Raw genomic sequence first — 23,283 nt, forward strand, 5'->3', positions numbered from 1 at the left:
TGCCGGAACATACCAGAATTTTACTCCAACAAAATCGCTGCCGAAATGGACGAAAAGACCTGGATGAGTCAATAGTTAGCCCTTGCTTCGTCCGATCTAGTTGGATAGCAAATCGGTTTATGGAGCGAGGTTGGATTCCGTTCCGATGTAACATCGTTTATCCCCTGGGAAGCAAGAGCCATTAAAATCACCTAATTAGTGCAATTTAGAGTATTTATGGTTGTCTTCAGCCTCTTGGGGCATCCCTATAGTTCCTACAGATTTGTTGTATGCAATTTTATCTCTACCCTTCATTTGTGTTCGTGTCTTTTCTTCCTAGGTTCAGAACATACGATTTGTACCGTACTTTATTAAACCTAATGATGCGCGCCCTTCGTTTGGTTGGCGCATGGCCTACTGCTTGCAGCATTGCCCTAGTGCAAGCCAACAACTATATTGAAACGGATGAACCAAATGTCACTGCAGTACTAGGAGGCTATGGGATCGATGTGTCTAGTCTACCTGTTCTGACGAACCTGCCCGAACAGTCGACGAGTTCGTCCTGTTCAGCGGCTGTGAGTATCCGTCCGTTGTGTTCTCTTAGACTTATAGTTTGACGCGGTAGCAGTGCCAAAGCCTCCACTCCCTCCATGGCTCTGACAGAGTTCTGATCCAGGACACTGCCACCCACGCCGACTTCAAGGGCTCCTTCTGGTCCAATCAGCAGGCGGAAGTCCAGCCTTACTGCATTTTTAAGCCTGCCGTTAACACGGATGTTGCCGTTGCTGTGCTGCTATCACGGTTGACCGGCTGTCCGTTTGCGGCTAAAGGTGGAGGCCACGTGCCCTTCAGAGGCGCGTCTAATAGCCCTGGTGGGATCACCATCTCGTTCGCAAATATGAACGATGTAAGCCTGAGCGAGGATCGTTCAGTCGCATCCATCGGTCCAGGGAACGTTTGGGGCCGAGTTTATGGGATTCTAGAGCCGTACGGGCTAGCCGTTATCGGCGGTCGGGAGACCAGCATCGGTGTGGGAGGTTTGGTCACTGGTGGAGGCATTTCCTTTTACTCCAACCAATATGGTTTGGCTTTGGACAATGTGGAGAGTTTCGAGGTAAGTCTTCTTCTTTACTTAGCTCTTTTCAAGTGATCGGCGCACTTACAATGTATAGGTCGTGATAGCGAGTGGCCATATTGTGACCGCCAGCGCAACTCACTACCCCGACCTATACTGGGCTCTCCGCGGTGGAGGCAACAACTTCGGTCTCATTACTAGGTTCAACCTGTATACCATCCCAAGTTCGACGATGCGCCGTAGTAGGCGTGTCTATATGGAGACTCAGATCCCCGACGTCGCCAATGCTTTCGCAAGCTTTGCCCGAGCGGGCCCATCTGATGGTAACGCCCAGCAGATCGTGGTATTTGGTCGCTCGGAAGGAAAGAATTTTGTACAAGCAGAGCTCACCTACCTCATCGATGTGGCAGACCCAGCCAGCTTCAGGCCGTATAAAACCATCCCCGCAGTCTCTGACACCACTGAGTCCATCAACCTTGTGCAGTATTCCGAAAAGATCGAAGCTATTGATACGCACAGTGGGCACCGCAACGTGTTTTGGACAATTACGGTGCTGCTAGATGAGTCTTTCGCGAGCTGGGCAGCTCAATATTTCTTAGAGATCCTGTCGCAGGTGGCAAACGTCTCAGGTGTGAGCCCCTCGGTGGTTTACCAGACACTAACGGAACCAATGCTAGCGAACATGACCAAGTATGGAGGCAATGCGTTAGGTCTGGATAACACCCAGGGCCCGTTGCATGTTTTTAATGTGGATTTCGCATGGGACAACGCCGCGGACGATGAGACTATCTACGCTTTTATTCACGGTTACTGCAACACCGTCATCGGCGAAGCCAAGAAGCGTGGAATCGCCCATGATTTTATTTTTATGAATTACGCTAGTCAGTTCCAGGATGTCATTGCTAGCTATGGAGCGGATAGTAATGCTCGTCTGAAAAAAGTCGCATCCACATACGATCCTCATGGCGTTTACCAGACGCTGCAGCCAGGGCACTTTAAGTTGAAAGGCGCACCTGTGGTATATTGACCTCAACTACTTTTTTCCGTCCCATATAACTCAAAGTAATAAACTATCCTTAGTAGAATGGTTGCATACATGAACACATGCTATTTCCCAGGACTTCCTACTCGTAAGACATAGTCAAGACGTCGTCGAACCGAATAGCTGACTGGGGATATATCTTCGGCATGCTTAGTTCTATCTTGAATGTGAACTGCGGACTGTCTAAACCGGGTATTCATTTTTCTCAAAGTCATGTTGCGACCCGCTGTAACTCGATATTTCCGCTATAATCGCAAAAGAAGGCGAGTTTTTAATCAGTATGGCTGTTGTGATCCTTCCCAAGGATCCTGCCAAAGAGCTTTTCGCTCGATTATTCGGCAGACGAATACTTCTCCTCTCATCAACGTATGAGCCTATCCCGAGATGACTTTTGCAGCAACTTTGTACTACCAAGTAATCAAATAACATTTCACCAATCTCTGAAACAGAGTTCTCGTAGCAGTCATCTACCTGCCTCTTTCGCCGTAATCCACATAGTCTCTGCTGTGGTCAAGACACCATCACTACTATTTACTATCTCTGCCTCCATGAACCGCTTTCTCCCTTCTCGTCTACTCAACCATGATCGAACAAGAATATCGCTCGGGGTAGTCACCGGCGACTGATAAGATATTGACATTTTTTGCAGTATAATTCATGTGCCTTGACCCAGGTTGACAGGTACCATGCTGGTGTAGCAGAATCAGGAATCACATGACTTCATCGAATATAACACCCTGAAAACCACCGTGAACAATCGAAGGGTGTGCTTCTAGATCCCGTCCGAGGGAAATCAAACAAACCACGTCTAGTAGAACACCCCGCTCTGCTGGGCCAAGGCTCGTTAGATGGTTTTCGAAACGTAGGGAAGAGCCAGCCTTTCTCGCATTTTTTAACCGAAGCGACAGAACGCGGCGTATAGTTGTCTCGGTATGGACAAACTGACTAAAAAGTCGATTTCTCCCGTATTCTCATTCAGGTAACGGGGAAAGAATGGGGACAGTCTCTTAATTCCCGCCATTAATAATCCTGCGAGTCCTATCTATCGAGGTAAAGTATCCTACGGTCTTCTGAGGAGGCTCATGCTTTTTGAAGAAGCTCTGGAGAAAGTCCGATCTATCTGTCTCACGCTTTGTCGTGATAGAGCTAGAGAAGTAACGGGGGGCCTTGCATACCCGTGGAATCTGTGGGTGGAAAGGGACGAGATACTTGAGCATTATCGGTTGAAAGTGTGATCTATAGTTTTCCCTCTGGCTCTATTTCGCTCCTTGAGACCTCGCGCATATGGGTCAAAGGCAACGGCCCAAGGTCTGTACCTGATCTAAGTTGATTAATCTATCAAAACACCCAAAACTGGATATTTCCCGGCAGTCTCAATGTGATTTAGAGGCGTACAAGCGCCTAGCCCCGCAACCTAGCCAAGTCACTCATTCTTGGCAGCCAATCTTTCTCCAAATGCCGAGGAATTTATCCCTACAGTCTACTACAGCCACAGGTTGGACGAAGTAAAGATCGCGGAAATAGGGCTTGTAGTCCGAAACTCCGTTTGAACAGCTACTAATACCTTTCTCGTTCGTTCGTGAGCACATGTTTCTCGCGCCACGTCCACTTATCTCTTCCTCGTTGGATATGGGCGTACAATTCCATCTGAGTGATCCCTTCTTCCATTGTATGCACTTCCATCGAAACATTCCAGGTGCGGGGCTTGCACGCCCTATGACAGCTGCCGAGATATGCTTCGGTTGACATCCCTGCTTGAGGATGGATTCAAGAGATATAAGGACTGTTGAGTCACCATAGAGGGCAAGATAGGCTCAAGACGCTATGGGATCAAGTTTGTACAATCGCATGCAGCATGGCTACCAAAAGGTTCTCTTACCGCATTGTTGGCTTTTAGGCCAATCTACCGGGAGTGTGTTGTCCCAAGCCATCTTCCCATAGTTTCAGATATTGTGGGCCTAAGCTTGTATGGGTTCCATGTCCTAACAGCTTTCAGTTATGCAGCGCGCCATCCCCGAGACGAAACCCCTTTTTACCTACAGCCACACGGATCCCGAATGGGCCAACCGCAAGCGAACTCCCCAGGAGGTCGTGTCGCTGATAGATGAAGCGGGAATCTCGCACATTTGCTTGTCTGCATGGCACCGACCGGGATCCGCCATCTTCTCCAACGAGGAAGGGGTCAAATATACACGGGCATTTCCGGATCACATCTCCGGCCGAGGCTCCGTCGATCTACATGACCCAGTCAATGCAGTTAAAGAGCTGAAATATTACGTGAAGGTAGAAAATTTCAAAGGACTGCGAATTGTGCCCTGTCCGTGAAATCTCCCACCTACTGATCCTCATTACTGGCCTCTCTACGTCAAGTGCATTGAGCTCGACATTCCCCTCCTAACATAGATGAACCACACGTGTCCTCTATGTCCCAGTGAAGTTGGTGAAGTTGGTCGCCCAGTCCCATACATCGACACTATCGCTCTGAAGTTTCCTGAGCTGAAAATTATATGCGGCTATGTCGGATGGCCGTGGGCTGCGGAGACGGTCAGCGTGGCTTGGAAGCACAAAAATGCGTACATTGATACCAGCGTGTAGTCTCCGAAGTATTATGCGCCGGAATTTCTTCAGTTCGCCCACACGACTGGGCGGCGAAAGGTTATGTTCGGGACGAATTTCCCCCAGCTTGGATGGAAGGCTTGCGTTGATAATGTCCAGACTCCCCTGGTGGACAAGGGCGTCCTTACACACACCGTTGTCGCGGATTCATGGGTGCGAATGTGACCAGAGCGTTGAAGCTGCCCGTCTCAGATTGGCAGGTACCGAAATTTGTGTTGTAGGTATTCCATCGTAGTCCTAGTTTCGCACTAAATACTATGTCGATTAACTATAAACACCTCTTACAAACCCTTAGACACATATGTCTATTCTATCCACTTGTAGAATAACAACACAGACGATCACATAACTAAGCCACCAAAGAACTACCCCGGCCTACTCAGTCCGTCTACCATCCTCCTTAGCCAAATCATCCACAACCTCCCGAAACTCATCCAACTCCCGCTTAGAAATAGGATACGTATACTCAATTGAAGGAAACCCCTTACTCTTCACATCCCGCCTATACGCCTCAATCCCCCTCAACGCCTCCCCCCAAACATCCGCATAAGTCTTCACAAACTTTGGCATAAACCTCCCAACCGGAAAATTCCCCACCATATCAACCTGCACCAAGACCTGCCCCGAACACCCACTCCCGGACCCAATCCCAATCGTCGGCACGCGCAACCTCTCCGTAACAAGAGCAGCAACCTCCGCCGGCACCGCCTCAATGAGAACCATAAACGCCCCAGCCTCCTGCACGGCACGCGCATCTCGCAGAAGTTTAACTGCGCCCGACGCAGACTTCGCCTGGACCCTGAACCCACCAATCGAATGCTGCCGTTGCGGTGTAAGCCCGATATGCGACAAGACGGGGATCCCAGCCTGGGTGATTCGGCGGATGGTAGGAGCCATTTCGGCTCCGCCTTCTAGCTTTACGGCCTTCATGCCGCCTTCTTTGACAATGCGGAGGGCGGATTGGAGGGCCTGTTCGGGGGAGAGTTCGTAGGAGCCCATTGGGAGGTCTGCAATCTAGTTGGATGTCATGGGTATTAGGATTGTGTTGTTTTGTGAGTAGATTGTGAGATAGAGGATAGAGGGACGAACCGTGAAGGCATTTCTCACGGCCCGGGATACGCTCCGACAGTGTACAAGCATCTCTTCCATTGTCACTTCGTTTGTGTCTTCCATTCCCAGCGCAACCATTGCCAGGCTGTCGCCGACGATGACCACGTCCATGCCTGCGGTGTCGGCTACGTGGGCGCTGGGGAAGTCGTGTGCTGTCAGGACGGCAATTGGCTCACCTTTCTTGTAGAGGTTTTGAAGCGTTTGGATGGTTACTTTCTTGCGGGGGTCTAGGGGGGCTTTGCCGAAGGGTGAGTAGGAGCTATTCCGGACGGGTACGGAGACCAGAGGAAGGGATCGTCGTGCGATACTGTAACCGGGTCGAGATGAAGAGTGCAATGAGGCCACGTGAGAGAGGATGGATTTAGGGACCATTTTGTAGAAGTTATAAGTCCAGATGGTGCAATATCAAAGAGTTCCACTATACCAGAGGAGTAGTAGTGGAAGGGCAGGGAGTGGCGTGGTGGCGCGCCAGGTGAGATTATATAGCTTCACAAAAATGCTTAACCTCGGCAAAAGAACGTAGAGGGGAGGGGAATGTCTCGTAAGTTGTTGTTGATGTGTTTTTGTGGTCTTTTCAGGGTTGGCGTTCTGGGATATGCTGCGTACTCCCGAGTATCGCAGGAGTGGATCGTCTGGCCGATCCGTTGCAGCCAACGACGAGTCCACATTGGAGGATAAATCGTATGTATTGCGGTATGCATTCATTGGGGGTTATGGGCAAAGCAGGGGATGCGTTCATGTAGTCTTTCCTAGTTTGTCGTTCCCATGAGAAGTGGCAGAGTGTGGTAGTATAAACACTGGTCGTCGTGGAATTGAACAGAACAGCCAGATCTCAAGTAACCCTACCATACTTAACTACCGCGTTAGATTCCTCACTATCTAGTTGAGCTCTGAGCTAATACAGACGAATTATGGACAAGCACTGAAGACCTTCAGATAGCATCGGCCAAATGTCAATCTGATACAATCTATGAATAGAGCCAAGATCTCTTGTACAAGGCCCTAATAACCAGACTTTTATATTATAATGTAAAGTAAAACTATCTTTTGAATTGGGATCTCAAGAGCTTTTGGTGAGTCAATGATCGGTCATACATAACTCATCCCAATAGGTCAACAATCAACATAATCTGTGATACTGTTAAAGCCTTTTGAACGGCTGTGCGTCCGTCTTTAGACGGATGAAAATAGCCAGCACAGATGCGCTGAGGGCCATGCCTCCGGCATAAAATATGGCAGGACGATATGCCCCTACGCCACCTCCCTCTCCGCCAGACGCGTTGAGTATATAGCCAGCAATCGGGGCACCCTACAGTTCAAAGGTTAGCTTTGAGAAAAAGCGAATAACATCGGCACTATGCCAAGGACAATATCAATAGAAGAGAGGACATACCATTAGATATCCACCAGCCCAACTAGTGACGATCATACCCATTGCGACAGACACGCGAGCGGAGCCAAATACATTTCCGACAACAGTGGGCATCGTCGAAAAGAAACCACCATTAGCCATTCCGTTGATAATGACGAAAACAATCAAAGGGCCAATGGACGTCGAAACAGGCCACAGGATCAGCATGCTCAAGGCGCTTAGTAAAAGAGACATGAACAGGGTATTCAGCGGCCCCAGTCGGTCGCTGCAGAAGCCGCATATCAATCTTCCTACAGCAGAGGAGAAGTTGAATGCAGCAACCACCCCGGCACCTACACCCGATGCCATGCCCAGTGACTCGGTATATAATGGGAGGAAGAATGGGGGGACAAGAAGCGGAAATGTTGCTATCGCTCCAGCCGCGAACAGCAAGGCAAATCGAATATCACGAAACAAGCGCCTGAACAAATTAACAGGAACGAAGTCAGAAACTGGATACCTTAGAAATCCACAGGGCGTAACGTACCACTCCACAAATGCCGTGCGCCGAATTGGTACTCGTTCTTTGATCAGGCACGCCGCTGGTAGGCCTGTGCCCCAGATCATGAAACCGATGATTCGGAATGTCCACGCGATTCCGACCTTATTAATCAAGGCATTCATGATGAAACTAATGACGGTTCCCCCAAGACCACCTCCGGCGTATACAATCCCATTAGCGATACCGCGCTTCGCCCTGAAATACTGCGCAGGGATTGCAGAAACTACCATGAAGCAGAGGCTTTTCCACGTTAGCTTTCTATGCTGAAAAGCAGGTAGTAAATGAGCTTTCTTACCTGATTCCCAAACCGAAGAGGACACCAGCTGTTGCAAATAAGCCACCAACGTTCTTGGTCGCAAACCCACTGAGGACCTCTCCCAAGCCCAGCAAGAAGATACCGAGTAAAGCCGATACCCTTGTGCCGAGTTTCCGAATCACGCTCGCATTGATGATGCCCAGAAAAGAAATACAGGACGTGGCAAGCGAACCTATGAAAGCCAAAGTAGAAGTAGACGATACTCCTTCCTTTACCAGTGCCGCTTGCAGAACACCCCAGCAGTAGGAGGTTCCGATGAACCACCAGGTAATGACCGCACATGCAGATATAACGACCCAGGCGTAACCTCCATCAGGAACCTCGGCGTCGGCAACGAGCGAGGCCTGCAATAGCTCATCTGTGCTCTCTCCTGGGGTACGATCGCCCGAGGGTTTTGTTAGTCTCCCCTCAACCTGTGTGCCCTCTTGCAGTTCGATGGCTGTAGAAACTGACAGCGCGTTCGATGCCATTGTTTTGTTCCGGTGCAGGAAAGTATGCTCTTGTGCCGTTTATTTTACAATAATTCGAAAGAGCCCTGGTAGACGCCTTACTCACATATTCCCCCCCGTTTAGGAGAGGTAGCGTATAATGTAAAAGCCCAGATTGAGATATCCAAAAAAAAAAAAAGAAAGAAAGAAAGAAAGAAAGAAATGAGTCTCTTTGCTTGAGTTAGTTAGGGCCAAGGATTTAGATCACCTAAGCCGGGACACAGGATTTGATTGGCCGATTAATGAGATCTGCCCAGAGGGAAGAGAAGGGACACATAAAAAAGATTGAAAAATAAAAAATAAGATAGTGGCCAGGAGTATTGGCTATCTAGTGGCTAGCTAACAGTCAAGGGCCACGCATAGAAATCATGTGAGGAGTGACTCAGGACGCCTGCAGCGTATGAGATGCAAAGAGGACAGACCCTTAAGTAGGTTCTTCGGCCGAATAAAGTGAGCGATCAGCCTTCGAAGTGGGTCCAAGGAATGACACAGGGCGTACGGAGTTATGGCTCCAGAGGCCGAATTCTCATCATACCCTAAAACACGGACCATGGAACCAAATCTCAATTAACTTCGTCATTTAATGGGCACCTTCCAACTTCTTTGGGGGCCACCGTTGGAGATTTGAAGCTATCGTGACTACTCGGTATCTCCAAGTCATTAGAGAAGCGACGAGCGAGGTTTGATCAAGAAAAGGATTGGGCTCTTGTGCGGAATACCCGACGGAAGGCAAACTCGGATGGAGCACGCTCACGAAGACCTTCCTAAAATCTGCGAAGATGTCCTATTGCTGCCGCCTCTCAACCCACAGAACGCCCTTGCTGGTAATATAGGTTACAGACCGTCTCTGGATGAGTCAGTCGAACATCCCAGCCAGCCTCCGAGCCATGCCTCTTTCGAAGAGCTCAGGCGTAACACGGCATTTAAGCAAACAGAGATAGAGTGGTATCTACCTACAGAACCCCGTGAACCATATGAAGACATAAACTGTCGCTCTTCAGTCCCCTTGGGCGGCAGCTTTGGGTTCTGGCCAACCCTCAGCCATGCCGAGCTTTCTGACGGAACAGGCTCAGAGCAGCTTCCCTACATAAGCTCCTCATGTGAGAGCCTTCAGCCAGGGCCCTTGAGTGTAACTTCCAACAGCAGGAAACGCCATAAGAGAAAGAACAGACGACTATCCACGACGGCTGTGCAAACTTTGGTGTCATGGTTCGAACAGCACCAGGCTTATCCATATCCTACCCAGAAAGAAAAGAACCAGCTGAGGCATGAAACCGGCCTAGAAGTGAGCCAGATCTCAAACTGGTTTACCAATGCTCGTCGGCGCAAAATGATCGCTGGTGAGCCTACTCCAGAGGCAAACCACACGGACAACACTCTACTATCACCGCTCCAGCGTTGGCAAAACTCACCCCCCGAAAGTGAACCGGCTGCAGCATCCGACATTCTGAAAGCTTTGGAGGATATCCCATATACTTCTGACGCTAGTATCTCATATCCAGCTCCACCAGAAGCTTTATCCAGCAACAGCTCAAGTGCTTCATTTGTAGTAGGGGTGCCTTCGATCAGCAGCTACGAACACAGTCACTCGTCTGGCTCAGATATCTCATTCAGTCGGTCGAATCAAACCTCACAAAGACCGCCCACGCCTCTCCTAACTACGAGATCTCGCCGTCGGCGCCGGAAACCTCCACCTCCAAACGAGGCCTTGAGTAAGCGAAATTCGAAGGCCCGACGGCCGTTTCAGTGCACCTTCTGTTCCGATACTTTCAATACCAAATATGATTGGCAGCGACATGAAAAGGCACTTCACTTACCGGTCGATCGGTGGATCTGCGCACCCCAGGGTGGTCTTACTGAGGTTAATGGCACCAACGTTTGTGTATTTTGCCAGGCCCCAGACGCAGATTCCACTCACCTCGAAACCCATGATTACCTCGCGTGTCGAGAAAGGTCGGCAGAACAACGGACATTTGCTCGAAAGGATCATCTTCGACAGCACCTCAGATTGATGCACAATGTGGACTATCACCTCACCATGGACCAATGGCGCGATTCCCTGACTCGCCTTAACTCACGCTGCGGATTTTGCAATGCGAAATTTCATACGTGGCAGGAAAGAGTAGAACATGTCGCAGACCACTTTAAGAAGGGCGCAGATATGATCCAATGGAAGGGCTGCTGGGGCTTCGATCCTGGCATTATGAAATTGGTGGAAAATGCAATGCCTGCCTATCTCGTTGGACATGAGCGTCTCACAATGGACCCTTGGAAGACCACGGATGCTCTTGCAACTGGAGGTGATGAAGTTTTGCCTGCCATCATGGACGTGCCGAATGCCCTGAATCGCTATGTTAATCTCAGGCGCGACCTTATTGCCTATATACGTGAGCAGACTGCCGCGGGTAACCACCCCACTGACGAGATGGTTCAAGACAAAGCTCGTCAGATCGCCTACGGGAACAATGACCCCTTTGACCAGACATATGCTGATAATCCAAAATGGATCGCAACATTGAGACAGGAGGCGGAACTGATGTCAGTCCCAGAAGCAAACTGTCTCTTTCCCTTTTGTGAAATATGGTCTCAGAATTTTGCTACAACAGGCGACCTATTGCACATGCCACTTGCCGAGTCTGATCTGCTGTGGGATAACCTTCTGGCTGAAGACACATTACCAGCTTAATTCTATAACAACCGGGCTCCGAACAGGTGCATACTTTCTAGCCAGGCCACGATGACCAAAGTGAGGATTAATCTATGAGCTTATTCATGTACAGAGAGTAGGCAATCTACGAATGGCAATCTACGGAAGAAAAACTATCTCAGAGGCATTAGGCCGCTAGCCTCACTACTAATGATATAAACCAATGTTAACCTAGTCTTTATTGCTGCATTCCTATCCTTACTAACTACAATTATATTCCAGTCCTACCACGTTTTGATACGGATGGGGTGTTATTTTCACTATGATACATGCATCTCAGGTCTGATACTTTTTGATGCGCCCAATAATCTCTTCCACGTCCTCCCAAATTCGCATGCGATTCTTCAGACCCTTAAGTTCACCCCAATTTCGCTTAATCTCAGTGTAAACCTCATACCAATTCGTCTTTGCTCTGGGTAATTTTATCTGATGCGGTACCGCTGGAGGCCAACGAACCATATCGTCGATGACGTTTGGGTCAAGCTCGCCTGTTTGATACTCTTCCGTGACGACCTTGATTTGGTGTTCCCGTATCTTGTATATCATCTCGACCTCATCCGCAGTAACAGCTGTCCACAACGACGGCGTATGAACGCATTCGCTTTCATCCCAGGCCTCCCACAACCAAGGCATTTCCTCGCGAATAAGACGATACCATACAGATACTGGAAGCTGCTGGAACGCTCTCGAGGCAAGTCTCAGGTTCGCAATATCGCGAGACCCAAGGGATTTAACGATCATGAGTCGGATCTCTCGTGGTAGAGCTAATAGGGGGTCGGTCGAGCATTGCATTAAATCTAGTAACATCGCATCGCGTTCAGTCGTTTGATGTAGGTCAAAGGCTCCATTCTGTGGACTGAAGTCATTGTTGTCTTTAACGGCAGCTAGTAGAATAGATGGTAGTTTGGGGATATAGAGCGGGTTTGCAACTAGGAACTCGCACCCAGCGTTGTGGCTCCAGAACTGTTCCTGTGCGCACATGACCTCTCCCCAGCGAGGAAATTCGTGGAAATCTTCAAATGTTGACTCTGTGTTGCGCCACTTCATCAGGCCGTTGAGGTTGAGGTGGTTGAAGTGGCACTTTGCTTGGCGAGAATAAATGTCGAAGCACCACGGGTGGAAGGGTATGCTATAGACGGTTGGGTCTTCATAATTCTGCATATGATGAATCAAATGAGCCTCTGGTCAATTTGAAGGGAAGAATGGAAATTCAGACACTGGACTACAAGGAGAATGATTCTATGGTGGCGGCGTTTAGAACACGGGGAAAGCAAGGGTTTAGCAAGACTCACATCCCATACGATGTTCTCAACTCGCGGACCATCAATACCGCCTCTTGGTGGAAATACCGTCGGGCCACCCATATCACGAGATGGCATACCGTCGCAAAGACCAGACAGGAAAAAATCTCCTGATCTCTCCCAGTCCTGCTCGAGTCCGTCCGGCTGCCATCTGCCGCAGGAGCCTTTGTGGATCAGGCATTGCGCGGTCCGGCAGCCTCTCATTTCTTCGAGTGAGATTTTCCGTCCACTATACGCATTTACCTCCGAACAATCGGGGCCAGCAATGTGCTCAACCGGCTCCCACACAGAACTCTCGGGCACTTCGCCATTCTCGGGCACCGGTAAAATGATATGGTTTTTCGGGGCCGTATCTAAGGTCCAAATAGGCTCTCCGGAAGCCTCCTCTGGGGGTGGGAATGATGAAAGCCAGTCACTATACCACTGATTTTCGATGTTGTCTTCATCATTCTCTTCCGTAGTGTCTTCCTCTGGCTCCTCGAGCATCTTGTCGTCGGTAGACTCATAGTCAGAGACATACTCGTACGGTTCATGCATAGTCTCCTCTCTAGGGAGGTAATCAGGGTCATTAACAAGATCATCATCTTGTTCGTTGTTGCCGGGTAAGACAGCGTAACTGCAACCTTTCTCGGCACAATCCTCCCAGAGTATTTCGTCATCTGCCCCCAGATGATTACCGGTGTAGTCCCATGCAGCTGTAAATGGCTCGTCAACTCTACGGCTGCGAGCTATATTGAAGCTCACCCCACATAGGTGGCAGTAAATCTGGGTGGGTCTATCAGCAGGTGACTTTCATGGTTAAACCAAAGATGAATGTGTAGTACCTCAGAGTATCCTGTCGTTGAGCGAGTTAGTATGAGTAACCTGCCATCCAACGTGGAGTTATCTTACCCATATTCACGTCCTATGTACAACTATTGTTGGTTCTTTCAGATTACAACCAAGGATTCTGGAGATATTTAATCTCTTTCTCCTTTCCATATTCTGGACTTTTATCCGCTTGAGCCTGTAAGTGAGGGTTGCATCCGCCTTTCCTATGGGGGACTAGCCTAGGCTCACAACTCGTATTTTTATGGGTCTGGAGGGTGGCGGCCTAAGTGCCCAGGCACTCAGGCACCATCCGATTTATGGTATGCCTGAGGCCATGCCATGGTGATATCCCCCCAATGCTTGTTGTGCTCGGAGAGTCTATAAAAGATATAAGGTAATGCTAAGTTTTAGATACTGTAGTAGTCTATTAAGGAGCGTTTAGAGGGTGAAATGGGAATGGACAAGTATAGTTTACGGCGCAAATGAGTGACAATATCCATAGCAGCTGTGGGGAAATTTATATATCTTCCATGGTTGGTTTTTGGCTAGCAACATACCTGTCACAGAATGCCGCAAAAATTTCCCTAGAAAATGCACTAGGATGGTTCAAAGACATGCTACAATAAATTAGATTCCAAATTATAGCCATACACAGGAAGATATGGCCCTTGACCCAAGTTCATTGGGCTAGAATGTCTGAGTTAATTTCCACATAGAAGGTTAATAGAGTAACTAAGGCTTATAAAGCTAAAGGAAATAGCCAAAATATCAAAAGCGGCCGGGTGGCGCAATGGTAGCGCGCTGCCTTCCGGTTCCGGAATGTGGCAGTGGTTGCGCGTTCGAGTCGCGTCTCGGTCGTTTCTTTTTGTTTTTGCTTTTTCATTTTGTCTTCCCTCTTTAAGCATAGGTTAAAGTCGGACAAAGTCTGTCGAAAATACTCTGATGCTTCTCCACACGATACCATCCTTCCCCCTCTCGTTCAATCATCTCTCGCCCGCTACACCTGCTCTGCGAGAGGACTACCACATCGTAGTACATGGACAACTGGAGCCATACATCTGGATGCCCCCGGCGTACAAAGTCGAGTATTATGCATGGAGTAGATATATTCGCAGCGCAAGGAAAGGGGGTAAAGGAGGTGCCACTATTGCCTCGGGTCATCTATATCGCCTACTACTAATCGATAGCGGCGAAAGATGCCTTTAAAGCTCGACAAGGAGGATTCCGTCAAAACAAACTAAGATAAGCCTAATGGATCTTGGTTACTTCATCAATGGCCTTGAGCGATCTAAAGCACCGGAATGCGTCGGTCAACCTAAAATACGCGCCCCATGTGTTTCGCCCCGAGTCAATCAAACCCTAATGAGGATGGGACAGCTTTGCAGGGTCCCCTCTTATAGAAAGACTGAGTCAACATTTAGTTACCCGCCATCGAAGATACCACGAGGAATCTTGGTTGACAATATACTCTATTTTAAGGACTCTACTCCCTTGAGAATCGAATGTAGTGCTGAATGCCGTTCAATCCAAGACCGGTCGCTTCGGCAAGTTGCAAGATATGCGTGAGGAACAACTCTATGAACTGAGAATATGACAGACCGTCTAGAGAGACTTTGCTTAAGAGGCTGTGTATGTAGGATTTAGGATTGATCCTTTGATGGCCTGGCTGTGTAGATACCATATAATTTAGCGCCGATTCTAGATACTCGCAACGATATATAAAATAGGTCTGATTTCTTGAACCAAACTAAATATGCGTTTCTATATATATATATATATATATAAAGGTTGATGTAATTATCTAATCGATTTCGCGTAGTTTATATAGAATAGATCAGAAGCTGAAATAGTGGTAATTTAGGGTTGACAAGAATCTAGGCGGGGTTATGGCTACATAGTGTATCTTGGCTGTGGAGAATACAAATGTGAACCACGACCATGTGGCATGAATCACCTTAGACTTTTCCCTAATTAGCTTATCTACCGGATTTTCTACACGCTAAGCGATGCTAAACCCGTATGTATTTTCGAAGTTGCCAGACTTTCACCGTTTCACGGACCTCCATCCAGGACGAGTGAGCCCACGATTCGCCGATGATCGCCTCGGAGTCGGCCGTAGATAACGCCCCGGATGGATGCCATTGATAACATCGACGTGTTGACCCATTCCTTTTTTCCCCCGAGGGTCGTTTAAGCATCCACTCTTACGAAATACTTGACCAGAAGGGTTATGGAGTCGACCCCTCGTGTCGGGTGCCACGTGAGAGTAACCCTAGATCCCGTCTGGAACATTTAGAGTTTTACTGTGGTGGAGCCGATTTTACAGCCTGAGCCACTAGAGTATGTGTACAGCGTACACATGATGGAATATTGAAATTTGTACGGAGTAATAAGTGTATTCGCCGTTGCTGCGGCGGCAGAAGTATGATGGTTGTTGGTATAGGTTGAGGTTGAGGGGTGTACTAACAAGGGAGTGCCCGGAGGGTCCTTTACCTAAAAGCCCACCGTTTACAAGGCGAGTTTAATTAATCTGATACTTTCCATACGTTCTGGGCCTAGCGTAGGGTCCTCAGGCGCATGTGGCCCACAGTTCAACGAACAATATAGAGACCCAAGGATACAAATCTGCCGCCGTTAGACCATATTGAGAAGCTCATCCGGACCTTTCCCGACTATAGTTCCGCATTATAAAGTCCTGTAACACCCACTTGCAGGTAAACGACATGAGATATATAGATTTTGACCCTGCCGGTGGAGCTCACATCACCTTTGGGCTCCATGTGATATTCTGCTCTTCAGAATGGTCACCATCAAGCCGGGGTCTCAGCAGGACCTCCAAATCGGATGCTATATCATATTCGGGGTGGCTATGATCATGGTCGGCTTGAGGTGTGTGGTATAGATGGTGTGGAATGAGGTGAGGCTAATACAGCTGAGATGAATGTGTAGGTTATACGCCCGACAATTCTTGCTGGGCAAGTTGGGAGCTGATGATATTTTAATCATTTTAGCCTCGGTAAGTTTATCTCAAACTATCCAATTTCATTGGCTGATGGTAATTCACCCCTCGATCTTATAGATTGTCGCGATCGGGGAGTTAGTAACTGTGCCCAATATGTACGAATGCGGGATTGGCCTTCATATTCTAGAATTGACACGAAACCAGCATGAATGTACGCGCAAGGTCCGTCTCCTTCATTAACTCAACAACTAGACTATTTGGACGTAGCGCTGACATATGTATAAGTGGGCATGGATATCGCAGGTTCTCTACTACCTCAGTCTCGGGTACTGCTCCATATCACCTCCATCGGCGTACAGCCTTCGAAGACGGCTAACATTGACATCAACCAAATATTCAGACTGGCTAAAGGCAGTATGGTCGCATTATACCTACGATTAGCCTCGAACAGAACCCACGTTAGATTTCTCTACGTCGTTGGCGCAGTTATACTTAGCCATGGAATCGCAGCGACCCTCGTTCGTCCGCACCCACCGACTATTTAGCAAAATACAACCAACTAACAAACTTAGGTGGCAATCTTCATCTGCAAACCGATGTCGCGCCTATGGACCCCCGAATACCCAGAAGGATGCCTTGACATGACGAGCTTCAACTATTTCAACGGCGCATTCCACGTCACAACAGACATCCTCCTTGCACTTCTCCCAATTCCCATCGTAAGAAAGCTCCAAACAAACCGTCGCCGAAAAAGTGAGTCCATATCTTACATCCTCACAATACGCCCGAAAGTACTAAAAGGAAGGGTGACAGTCGGCCTAATAATCGCCTTTGGCATCGGCATCCTAACCATCTGCGCATCAATCTCCCGCCAAATCACAACCGTCATGGCGCTAAGATCGCAAGACTTCCAATGGTTAGTCTCCTCCCTTAGAATTCCCACTCACATTCTTATTGCTACGATCTCACACGCCCATCTCTATATCTCTAGGCACTGGTCCGCCGCCGAACTCACCACCTGCCTCGAAATAAACATGTCCCTCATCTGCGCCTCCGTCCCAGCAATGCGATCCCTCTTCAAGGTCTATTTCGGCAGCAACAGCCTCACAAACAGGCGCGCATACGAACACGAACTCAACGATCTATATACGCAGGGAAGCGGTGCACGGAAGGCTCTAACGGATTTCAGTAACCTGGAAGCAGCACGACGACAGACCCGGACGAATACCGTCAGTAGGCATAGATCTGTTGACAGTTTTGACTTTTTGTGCGGGCAGAAAGATGGGGTGGTGCAGACTACAGAGTTTCGGGTTTCCTACGGGAAACGAGTGCCTTTGGCTTAGATATGGGTTGGATTTGTTTTGAAGGGAGTTTTTGAGATGGAGTTCTTTTTTTTGGCTTTTCTTTTTTGGAATTTAGGAGCTTTAGGCTTGGCTAAGGGCATGGGAGCATTGCATTATTAGATGGGTTTAGGTTCATAGAGGTGAGAAAGCACTTTGAAGCCCTGATTGGGTGGGAGATGGGGATTATGTCTTGGCGAAGGATCCATTCTTTGTGATGAAAGGAATGAGTGATCAGTTTCTAGGTATTTCTTTGTCTGATTAATTGGGCAAGTGGTGGTGAGACCTGGTGATCATGATTGAGGTCGCACCTACGGGCAATCCATGTCGTTAGTGTGTTCCTGATATGGGGAGGAGGCCAATAGCGCCCACGACGGTTGAGGGCGGCACCATCTATGCATTCATATTCGGTGTAGTGCATAAGAGGGTAATGTTTGGAATAGAATAAGGTATGACAGACTCGGGTAACTGACGATGATATTGGCTATCTATTAATAATGTGCGTATGAGTTGTCAAAGGACGAGGTCAGGGGTGCGATTTACACCCATATATAGGAGGGGTTAGTAGGGTCACAGATAACTCCTCTGCGCAGCTGCTTGTTTTCTTTCTTTCTTCTATTCCTGGATTTTCTGTGCAAGCGTAGCATGCGATTTACACCGACCTACGTCTCTACAAATGGCTGCAGACGGCCGGCCATCGCGTTCGTTAGAGTCATTCGCGAATACCCCCCGCGAGATCCCTATAGATGTAAGGAGAATAGGCACCCGATGTATCGGAGTATGTTAAAAGCGACCGTTTAGGAAGAGTTCAGTATCTATAATGAGACCCTCCAATCGGATACCACTTCCCTCACCTCGTCCATCCTGCATTACGAGTATGAGAACGGACGGCGATATCATAGATATGGCCAGGTATTGTTGTATAAAACAGCTTGCCTACTCACTATACTGACTTTCCCGGAAGGCACAATATCTGTAACAGATACGTACGATATACTGGGAACCTTTCAGTACTGATATATAATATAGCATGCCAAATGATGAAGCCGAGCAGGATCGCCTTGACTTGGTATGTCGGTTGAGGCGTCTCCCAATAGCAGTGATACTGAGGTTACTGACAATATTTAGGTGCACCACATGTAAGTCGATGGTTCTGTGTCAGTGGATGAAAAAAAAGAAAAAAGAGTCCCCGTTGATTATCTTGAGGTTTCTTGTGATGCTCCACGGAGAGCTATTTATCTCGCCTATCAAGAACCCTCAGACCATTCTGGACCTAGGAACAGGCACGGGTATCTGGGCGATAGACGTTGCTGAGTATGGCCTTTGCAGCGACGCCTACGTAGCAAAGGATCGCTAACGGCATATAGTCATTTCCCCTCGGCCAAGGTTATTGGAAACGATCTGAGTCCCATCCAGCCTTCGTGGGTCCCTCCGAACGTCGAATTCGTCATTGATGATTTTGAAAACGAGTGGATGCACCGTCGGAACTTCTTTGATTTCGTACATGCTCGCACGATTTCAGGGTAAGTATATTATAATGCTTATACTCGAGTGTCCACACTACAGGAAGCTCATAGCCGTTGCTCTAGGTGTGTTCGAAATTGGGGTCGTCTAATGGAGCAGGCATACGACCATCTGAAGCCAGGTGGATATTTGGAATGTGCCGAGTTTGCTATAGACGCCTACAGCGATGACGGATCATTCAAACAGGACTCTCCCTACCGAGAATATATCGACAACATCAACAAAGCCGGCGAGATCACTGGAAGACCGATGAACGTGGCTCCGCTTTTGCAGACTTGGATGAACAATGCCGGGTTCGAAGATGTAACGGAGAGGGTCTACGTGCTGCCGTATGGACCATGGCCAAAGGACCCGAAGCTTAAGGAGATTGGGAGATGGCAGTATGTGCAAGCTCCAGAGGGCGTGGAGGCTTATGGGCTGCGGTTGTACACACAGGTGCTAGGGTGGCCAGAATCTGAGGCCAAACTGCATCAGGCTCTTGTGAAGCAGCAGCTTCGTAATAAAGCTTTGCATATCTATGGAAAGATGTATGTACCTCACCTCTCGTTCTCATTGAAGGATACGTGTTCCTAACCGCTGTTCAAGGTACGTTGTGTACGGCAGAAAGCCTGGGGTAGTATAAAACAGACGACGGCAGTGCGCAGTTTCTCAAGCAATGTTAATTAAAATATGAGGCGATTCAATTGGACATAGGCTTCCTACCTTTACTCACGGATGATGCAATGCTTTATGGAACATGATGTTTATTGCATAATCGCATTGTTTTAGTGGCACTCAGTCTTAGCAGCTTCACTAAGCTCATTCCTAAATCCTTATCGGGCTTACCAAGACTACAAGACGTACTAATACCATGAGATCTCCCAGTCTGTCTTGTCCTCTATTAGCAATAACTCCCTTCGTGGTAGGTCACGCTCAGCTATCTTCACACTTTGCCTTGCTTTATTCTGCTGAATGAGATAAACCCGCAAGGAAAGATCCCAAAGCACCGCCTGACAAAATCCCACAAGGCTTGCCTTGATCCCCTTAGGATGTGGACCAACGATATTACCAGCGCAGTACAAGATCAACACACGCATTTACTACAGCCCGTTTCGTGAACCCGCCCTCATTACTAGTAATCAAAGACAATTACAGCGGCATGGTGACTGACAAAGCCAAACTGAGGGAAGATCCTGCCATAGGACCCGGCCTGCCTGGTTCGCAGAATCAAGAGCGTACATCAGCACCATGCCCATGAGACTGACCATGGTTACGCAGGCCATCATCACCCTTCGCATATTAGGGATCCACGAGCATACGCCTGCACCGGGTATAACGAATCCAAGCTGCGCTGCGCCAGCCGGCATCTGGATGAGTAATTCCTGGAGCCCATCGTAGCCAAAGTCGGATATGACTAGTGATCCGAACGCGGGAAGGCCGCCGCTGGCCAGGTTCGCACAGAATGTGTACAGCGCGAGGAGCCATGTTGCGGGGTCACGCACTGCTTCCAGCACTTGGTATAGCTTATAGGTGCCCTTTATGCCTCTGCCCTGGCCATCGGCCAACATGCGTTGCATGGCGATCTCGCGCTCTGTTTGTGAGAACCAAAGGTTTGGGATGGTGTGCCAGGCAAGAAGGACGAGCATAACGAGGTCCCAGGCTGCGGTGGTGGCGCCGAAAATTGAAAGATAACGCCAGGCTTCCAAGTATCTCTCAATACGGCCAATGCCGTATGAGGCCAACCCACCGAACGGTGTGGCCATTGTGTCACCACAGAACCAAATGCTATATCGCACAGGCTGCTCTCAACGTTGCACCACATTCTAGTTATCAGTGAGAAGCCTGGTGCTATAGATGCTATAGATGCCTCCAAGGCGCCTAGCAAAAATCGCGCGATCATGAGGCCGGTGAAGTTATTACAGGCAGCATGACACATGAGTATTGCGGCCCAGATAAACTTGGTGCCGGGTATAGGTCAGCCTATTGCGCCGGAATATTTAATAGATAAGGGAAGTTGTGGAGAACTAACACTGTTCCAGCAAGGTATTTGCCAACGAGGAGCCGCACTGACAGATACATTGTCGGGTATGACTAGAATATGTAATAGAAGTAGAATATGGAGGCTGTCCAAGAGATCTGTGGCCCGGTCAAGTTAGTGTTGTTTAACGGTCCTAGTAAAGCAGCATAGCTCAATGCCTGTTTGTCTAGAAACTGCAGGAGATAATAATTCCTAAGTAAGGGTAGCAGAATCAAATCGACTTTCCGATGCACTCGACGTTGGTCTTGCTGTGGGGCATAGTTGCTCATGCCTGCAAGCCCAGCATCTCCTTTGGCATTGACTGAAGGGAGTGACTTGCTATCGGTAGATATAATTGGAGACATATTCGAGGAATGAATCGGTTGCATGTAATAGCCATGCTGAGCAGTGTTAAGCCAGGTTGCTCTTATACCGTGCAAAATGTCACCGGCGTCTCTGTTTTCAGCGCCCTCTTTTAGTTCGTGTGATCCTGTACTCAAATCCGGGGGAAACGATGCACGATTCGTTGATAAGCATCTCCATAATCAGGGCGCAAATATCACTGATTGGCAACTCGTACTGGGCCGGTTCGTCGGGGTCTCCACTACCAGCTCCAATTAAAAGAAACATATCAAATTGATTTAATGAACGACTTAGATTTTATTTAAAGCTAGATAAAAAAGAACACACAATCAGTGCGAAGCTCCCTTTGCCACTGGTAAGGCATCCTTCACATCTCGGTAAAACCCCTCGTCTATCAAAATCCCCCGTCCCGTCATCGCCATGGCTTTCCCAGCTATAACAGTCCTCTGGTGCGCATCGTCGCTTTCAGCTGCGTCTGTAAACTCATGCGTATGGTTCTTAACGCCATTACTGACCGGAATGCGGACCAAGGCATGCAGAGCCGGCACTATCTGTGATACATTTCCCTGGTCGGTGGATCCAGCCATCAGGCCCTCATCGATCGTCCGAAGCCGTACTCCCTGGCCATTAATATACTCTGTGAAACCCCTACAAAAGCGGAGGGTTCACCACTAAGTCAGCATAGATCTGATCTTCCTCCAGCTCGATCTTGCACCCAGTGGCCAAGGCTCCTCCTTCCAAACACTTGACGCACGCGAGCCCCGAGCAATCGGGGTTCGTTCGATTGTACGACTACGAATGGTGTATTTCTGTGTTTCGTGCGGGTGAGTTCGGGAATGGCATTGGTGATGCTGGGCGCTTGCAGAATTGCCCCGTGCACTCGCTCGTCTGGGCGGAGTTGTTGTCGTAGCATGGAAATGTTGTTGTAAGCAGCTACGACGGCGCCCAGCGCGTTGACTCCCTCCCAGGGACTGGCCGCGGCATGGGCGCTGAAACCGTGGTAGATCGCAATGATGTCGTAGCAGGAGTTGCAGGATTGACCTGCAATTCCTAAGATTCTGTCCTCTATGAATTCTTCGTCTGACATAGGGTGCCTTCAAAGGTTCGTCTATTTCATATACGGGGAATGGGCGGGTTGTCGTACATCATTAGAGATAAACTGGTCTTCTTAAGGGCGAGGTCAATTTTACCTCCCCCATCTTCCCCGGCAGGTGTTCCCAGCAACTGTGCTTGCCCCGGAAGACCGAATTTCTTAATAGCGAAGGCCAAGCCTAGAAATGCGGTGACACTGGCAGTCGCGATGAGGTTGTGACCGCACGCGTGTCCGATCTCAGGCAAGGCATCGTATTCGGCGTTGAAATTGACACGGCGGCCAGGGGGATCCCCAACTAGGGCTTCGAATGCTGTCTCTAGACCGTAGGCATGGCGGGTAGTGGGAATTCCCTGCGATTCGAGGAATTCACACAGTATATCGTGGGAACGACGTTCTTTGTAAGCCAACTCTGGGCATTGGTGAATCTGGGGTCGTGGTTAGAAGCTTACCAAATTGTAGGGTTAATTTGGATTACCTTGAGATTCAACTCGCGCAGAGAGGGGTGCAAGGCAGCGATATACTCATCGATCGCCCCTTGGACTTCTTGCTTAGATATCACGGTCATAGATCCTGAACGCTTGACTTTGAAGGTCTAGTTGCTCTTCGGAAGACGGGGAATTGCTTTTAGCCAGCTACTATTTATGTTAC

General features: G+C 48.7%; 10 protein-coding genes and 1 non-coding gene across 11 annotated transcripts; 6 read left to right on the forward strand and 5 right to left on the reverse strand.

Annotated features, from left to right (window-relative positions):
- Positions 1–359: 359 nt before the first annotated feature.
- Positions 360–2,081, forward strand: BDW43DRAFT_322183 (FAD-binding oxidoreductase; the record flags this gene model as incomplete). Its single annotated transcript, XM_032049511.1, has 4 exons — positions 360–554; positions 608–1,093; positions 1,152–1,994; positions 2,031–2,081. The coding sequence occupies 4 exons, from the start codon at positions 360–362 to the stop codon at positions 2,079–2,081; spliced, it is 1,575 nt and encodes a 524-aa protein (XP_031896227.1).
- A 1,987-nt stretch (positions 2,082–4,068) lies between these two features.
- Positions 4,069–4,669, forward strand: BDW43DRAFT_288294 (uncharacterized protein). Its single transcript, XM_032043265.1, has one exon. The coding sequence runs from the start codon at positions 4,095–4,097 to the stop codon at positions 4,419–4,421; it is 327 nt and encodes a 108-aa protein (XP_031896228.1). The 5' UTR covers positions 4,069–4,094; the 3' UTR covers positions 4,422–4,669.
- A 418-nt stretch (positions 4,670–5,087) lies between these two features.
- BDW43DRAFT_303139 (3-methyl-2-oxobutanoate hydroxymethyltransferase) lies at positions 5,088–6,194 on the reverse strand (the record flags this gene model as incomplete). The annotated part of the gene is made up of 2 exons (XM_032045370.1): positions 5,088–5,726; positions 5,802–6,194. The coding sequence occupies 2 exons, from the start codon at positions 6,192–6,194 to the stop codon at positions 5,088–5,090; spliced, it is 1,032 nt and encodes a 343-aa protein (XP_031896229.1).
- A 769-nt stretch (positions 6,195–6,963) lies between these two features.
- BDW43DRAFT_314971 (MFS general substrate transporter) lies at positions 6,964–8,521 on the reverse strand (the record flags this gene model as incomplete). The annotated part of the gene is made up of 4 exons (XM_032047956.1): positions 6,964–7,131; positions 7,216–7,654; positions 7,721–7,975; positions 8,031–8,521. The coding sequence occupies 4 exons, from the start codon at positions 8,519–8,521 to the stop codon at positions 6,964–6,966; spliced, it is 1,353 nt and encodes a 450-aa protein (XP_031896230.1).
- A 757-nt stretch (positions 8,522–9,278) lies between these two features.
- BDW43DRAFT_303141 (uncharacterized protein) lies at positions 9,279–11,280 on the forward strand (the record flags this gene model as incomplete). The annotated part of the gene is made up of 2 exons (XM_032045371.1): positions 9,279–11,112; positions 11,252–11,280. The coding sequence occupies 2 exons, from the start codon at positions 9,279–9,281 to the stop codon at positions 11,278–11,280; spliced, it is 1,863 nt and encodes a 620-aa protein (XP_031896231.1).
- Positions 11,281–11,522: 242 nt separating this feature from the next.
- BDW43DRAFT_303142 (uncharacterized protein) lies at positions 11,523–14,411 on the reverse strand (the record flags this gene model as incomplete). Its single annotated transcript, XM_032045372.1, has 3 exons — positions 11,523–12,401; positions 12,539–13,312; positions 14,394–14,411. The coding sequence occupies 3 exons, from the start codon at positions 14,409–14,411 to the stop codon at positions 11,523–11,525; spliced, it is 1,671 nt and encodes a 556-aa protein (XP_031896232.1).
- On the forward strand, positions 14,134–14,215 carry BDW43DRAFT_t200. Its single transcript has one exon. It is a non-coding gene; the product is annotated as a tRNA-Arg (tRNA).
- A 1,746-nt stretch (positions 14,412–16,157) lies between the features above and the next one.
- On the forward strand, positions 16,158–17,662 carry BDW43DRAFT_303143 (uncharacterized protein; the record flags this gene model as incomplete). Its single annotated transcript, XM_032045373.1, has 8 exons — positions 16,158–16,246; positions 16,307–16,373; positions 16,437–16,541; positions 16,605–16,645; positions 16,720–16,837; positions 16,892–17,072; positions 17,133–17,235; positions 17,311–17,662. 8 exons carry the CDS (start codon positions 16,158–16,160, stop codon positions 17,660–17,662), a joined length of 1,056 nt encoding a protein of 351 aa, XP_031896233.1.
- Positions 17,663–18,335: 673 nt separating this feature from the next.
- Positions 18,336–19,805, forward strand: BDW43DRAFT_322186 (S-adenosyl-L-methionine-dependent methyltransferase; the record flags this gene model as incomplete). The annotated part of the gene is made up of 7 exons (XM_032049512.1): positions 18,336–18,407; positions 18,461–18,571; positions 18,642–18,669; positions 18,706–18,736; positions 19,027–19,182; positions 19,249–19,710; positions 19,769–19,805. The coding sequence occupies 7 exons, from the start codon at positions 18,336–18,338 to the stop codon at positions 19,803–19,805; spliced, it is 897 nt and encodes a 298-aa protein (XP_031896234.1).
- Positions 19,806–20,301: 496 nt separating this feature from the next.
- BDW43DRAFT_314976 (uncharacterized protein) lies at positions 20,302–20,925 on the reverse strand (the record flags this gene model as incomplete). The annotated part of the gene is made up of 1 exon (XM_032047957.1): positions 20,302–20,925. The coding sequence occupies one exon, from the start codon at positions 20,923–20,925 to the stop codon at positions 20,302–20,304; it is 624 nt and encodes a 207-aa protein (XP_031896235.1).
- A 946-nt stretch (positions 20,926–21,871) lies between these two features.
- On the reverse strand, positions 21,872–23,200 carry BDW43DRAFT_314977 (M20 family metallopeptidase; the record flags this gene model as incomplete). The annotated part of the gene is made up of 4 exons (XM_032047958.1): positions 21,872–22,190; positions 22,286–22,636; positions 22,687–23,060; positions 23,111–23,200. 4 exons carry the CDS (start codon positions 23,198–23,200, stop codon positions 21,872–21,874), a joined length of 1,134 nt encoding a protein of 377 aa, XP_031896236.1.
- Between the last annotated feature and the right edge of the window lie 83 nt (positions 23,201–23,283).

This window comes from Aspergillus alliaceus (genome assembly GCF_009176365.1).
Source record: "Aspergillus alliaceus strain CBS 536.65 unplaced genomic scaffold BDW43scaffold_53, whole genome shotgun sequence".
Classification (NCBI taxonomy): domain Eukaryota; kingdom Fungi; phylum Ascomycota; class Eurotiomycetes; order Eurotiales; family Aspergillaceae; genus Aspergillus; species Aspergillus alliaceus.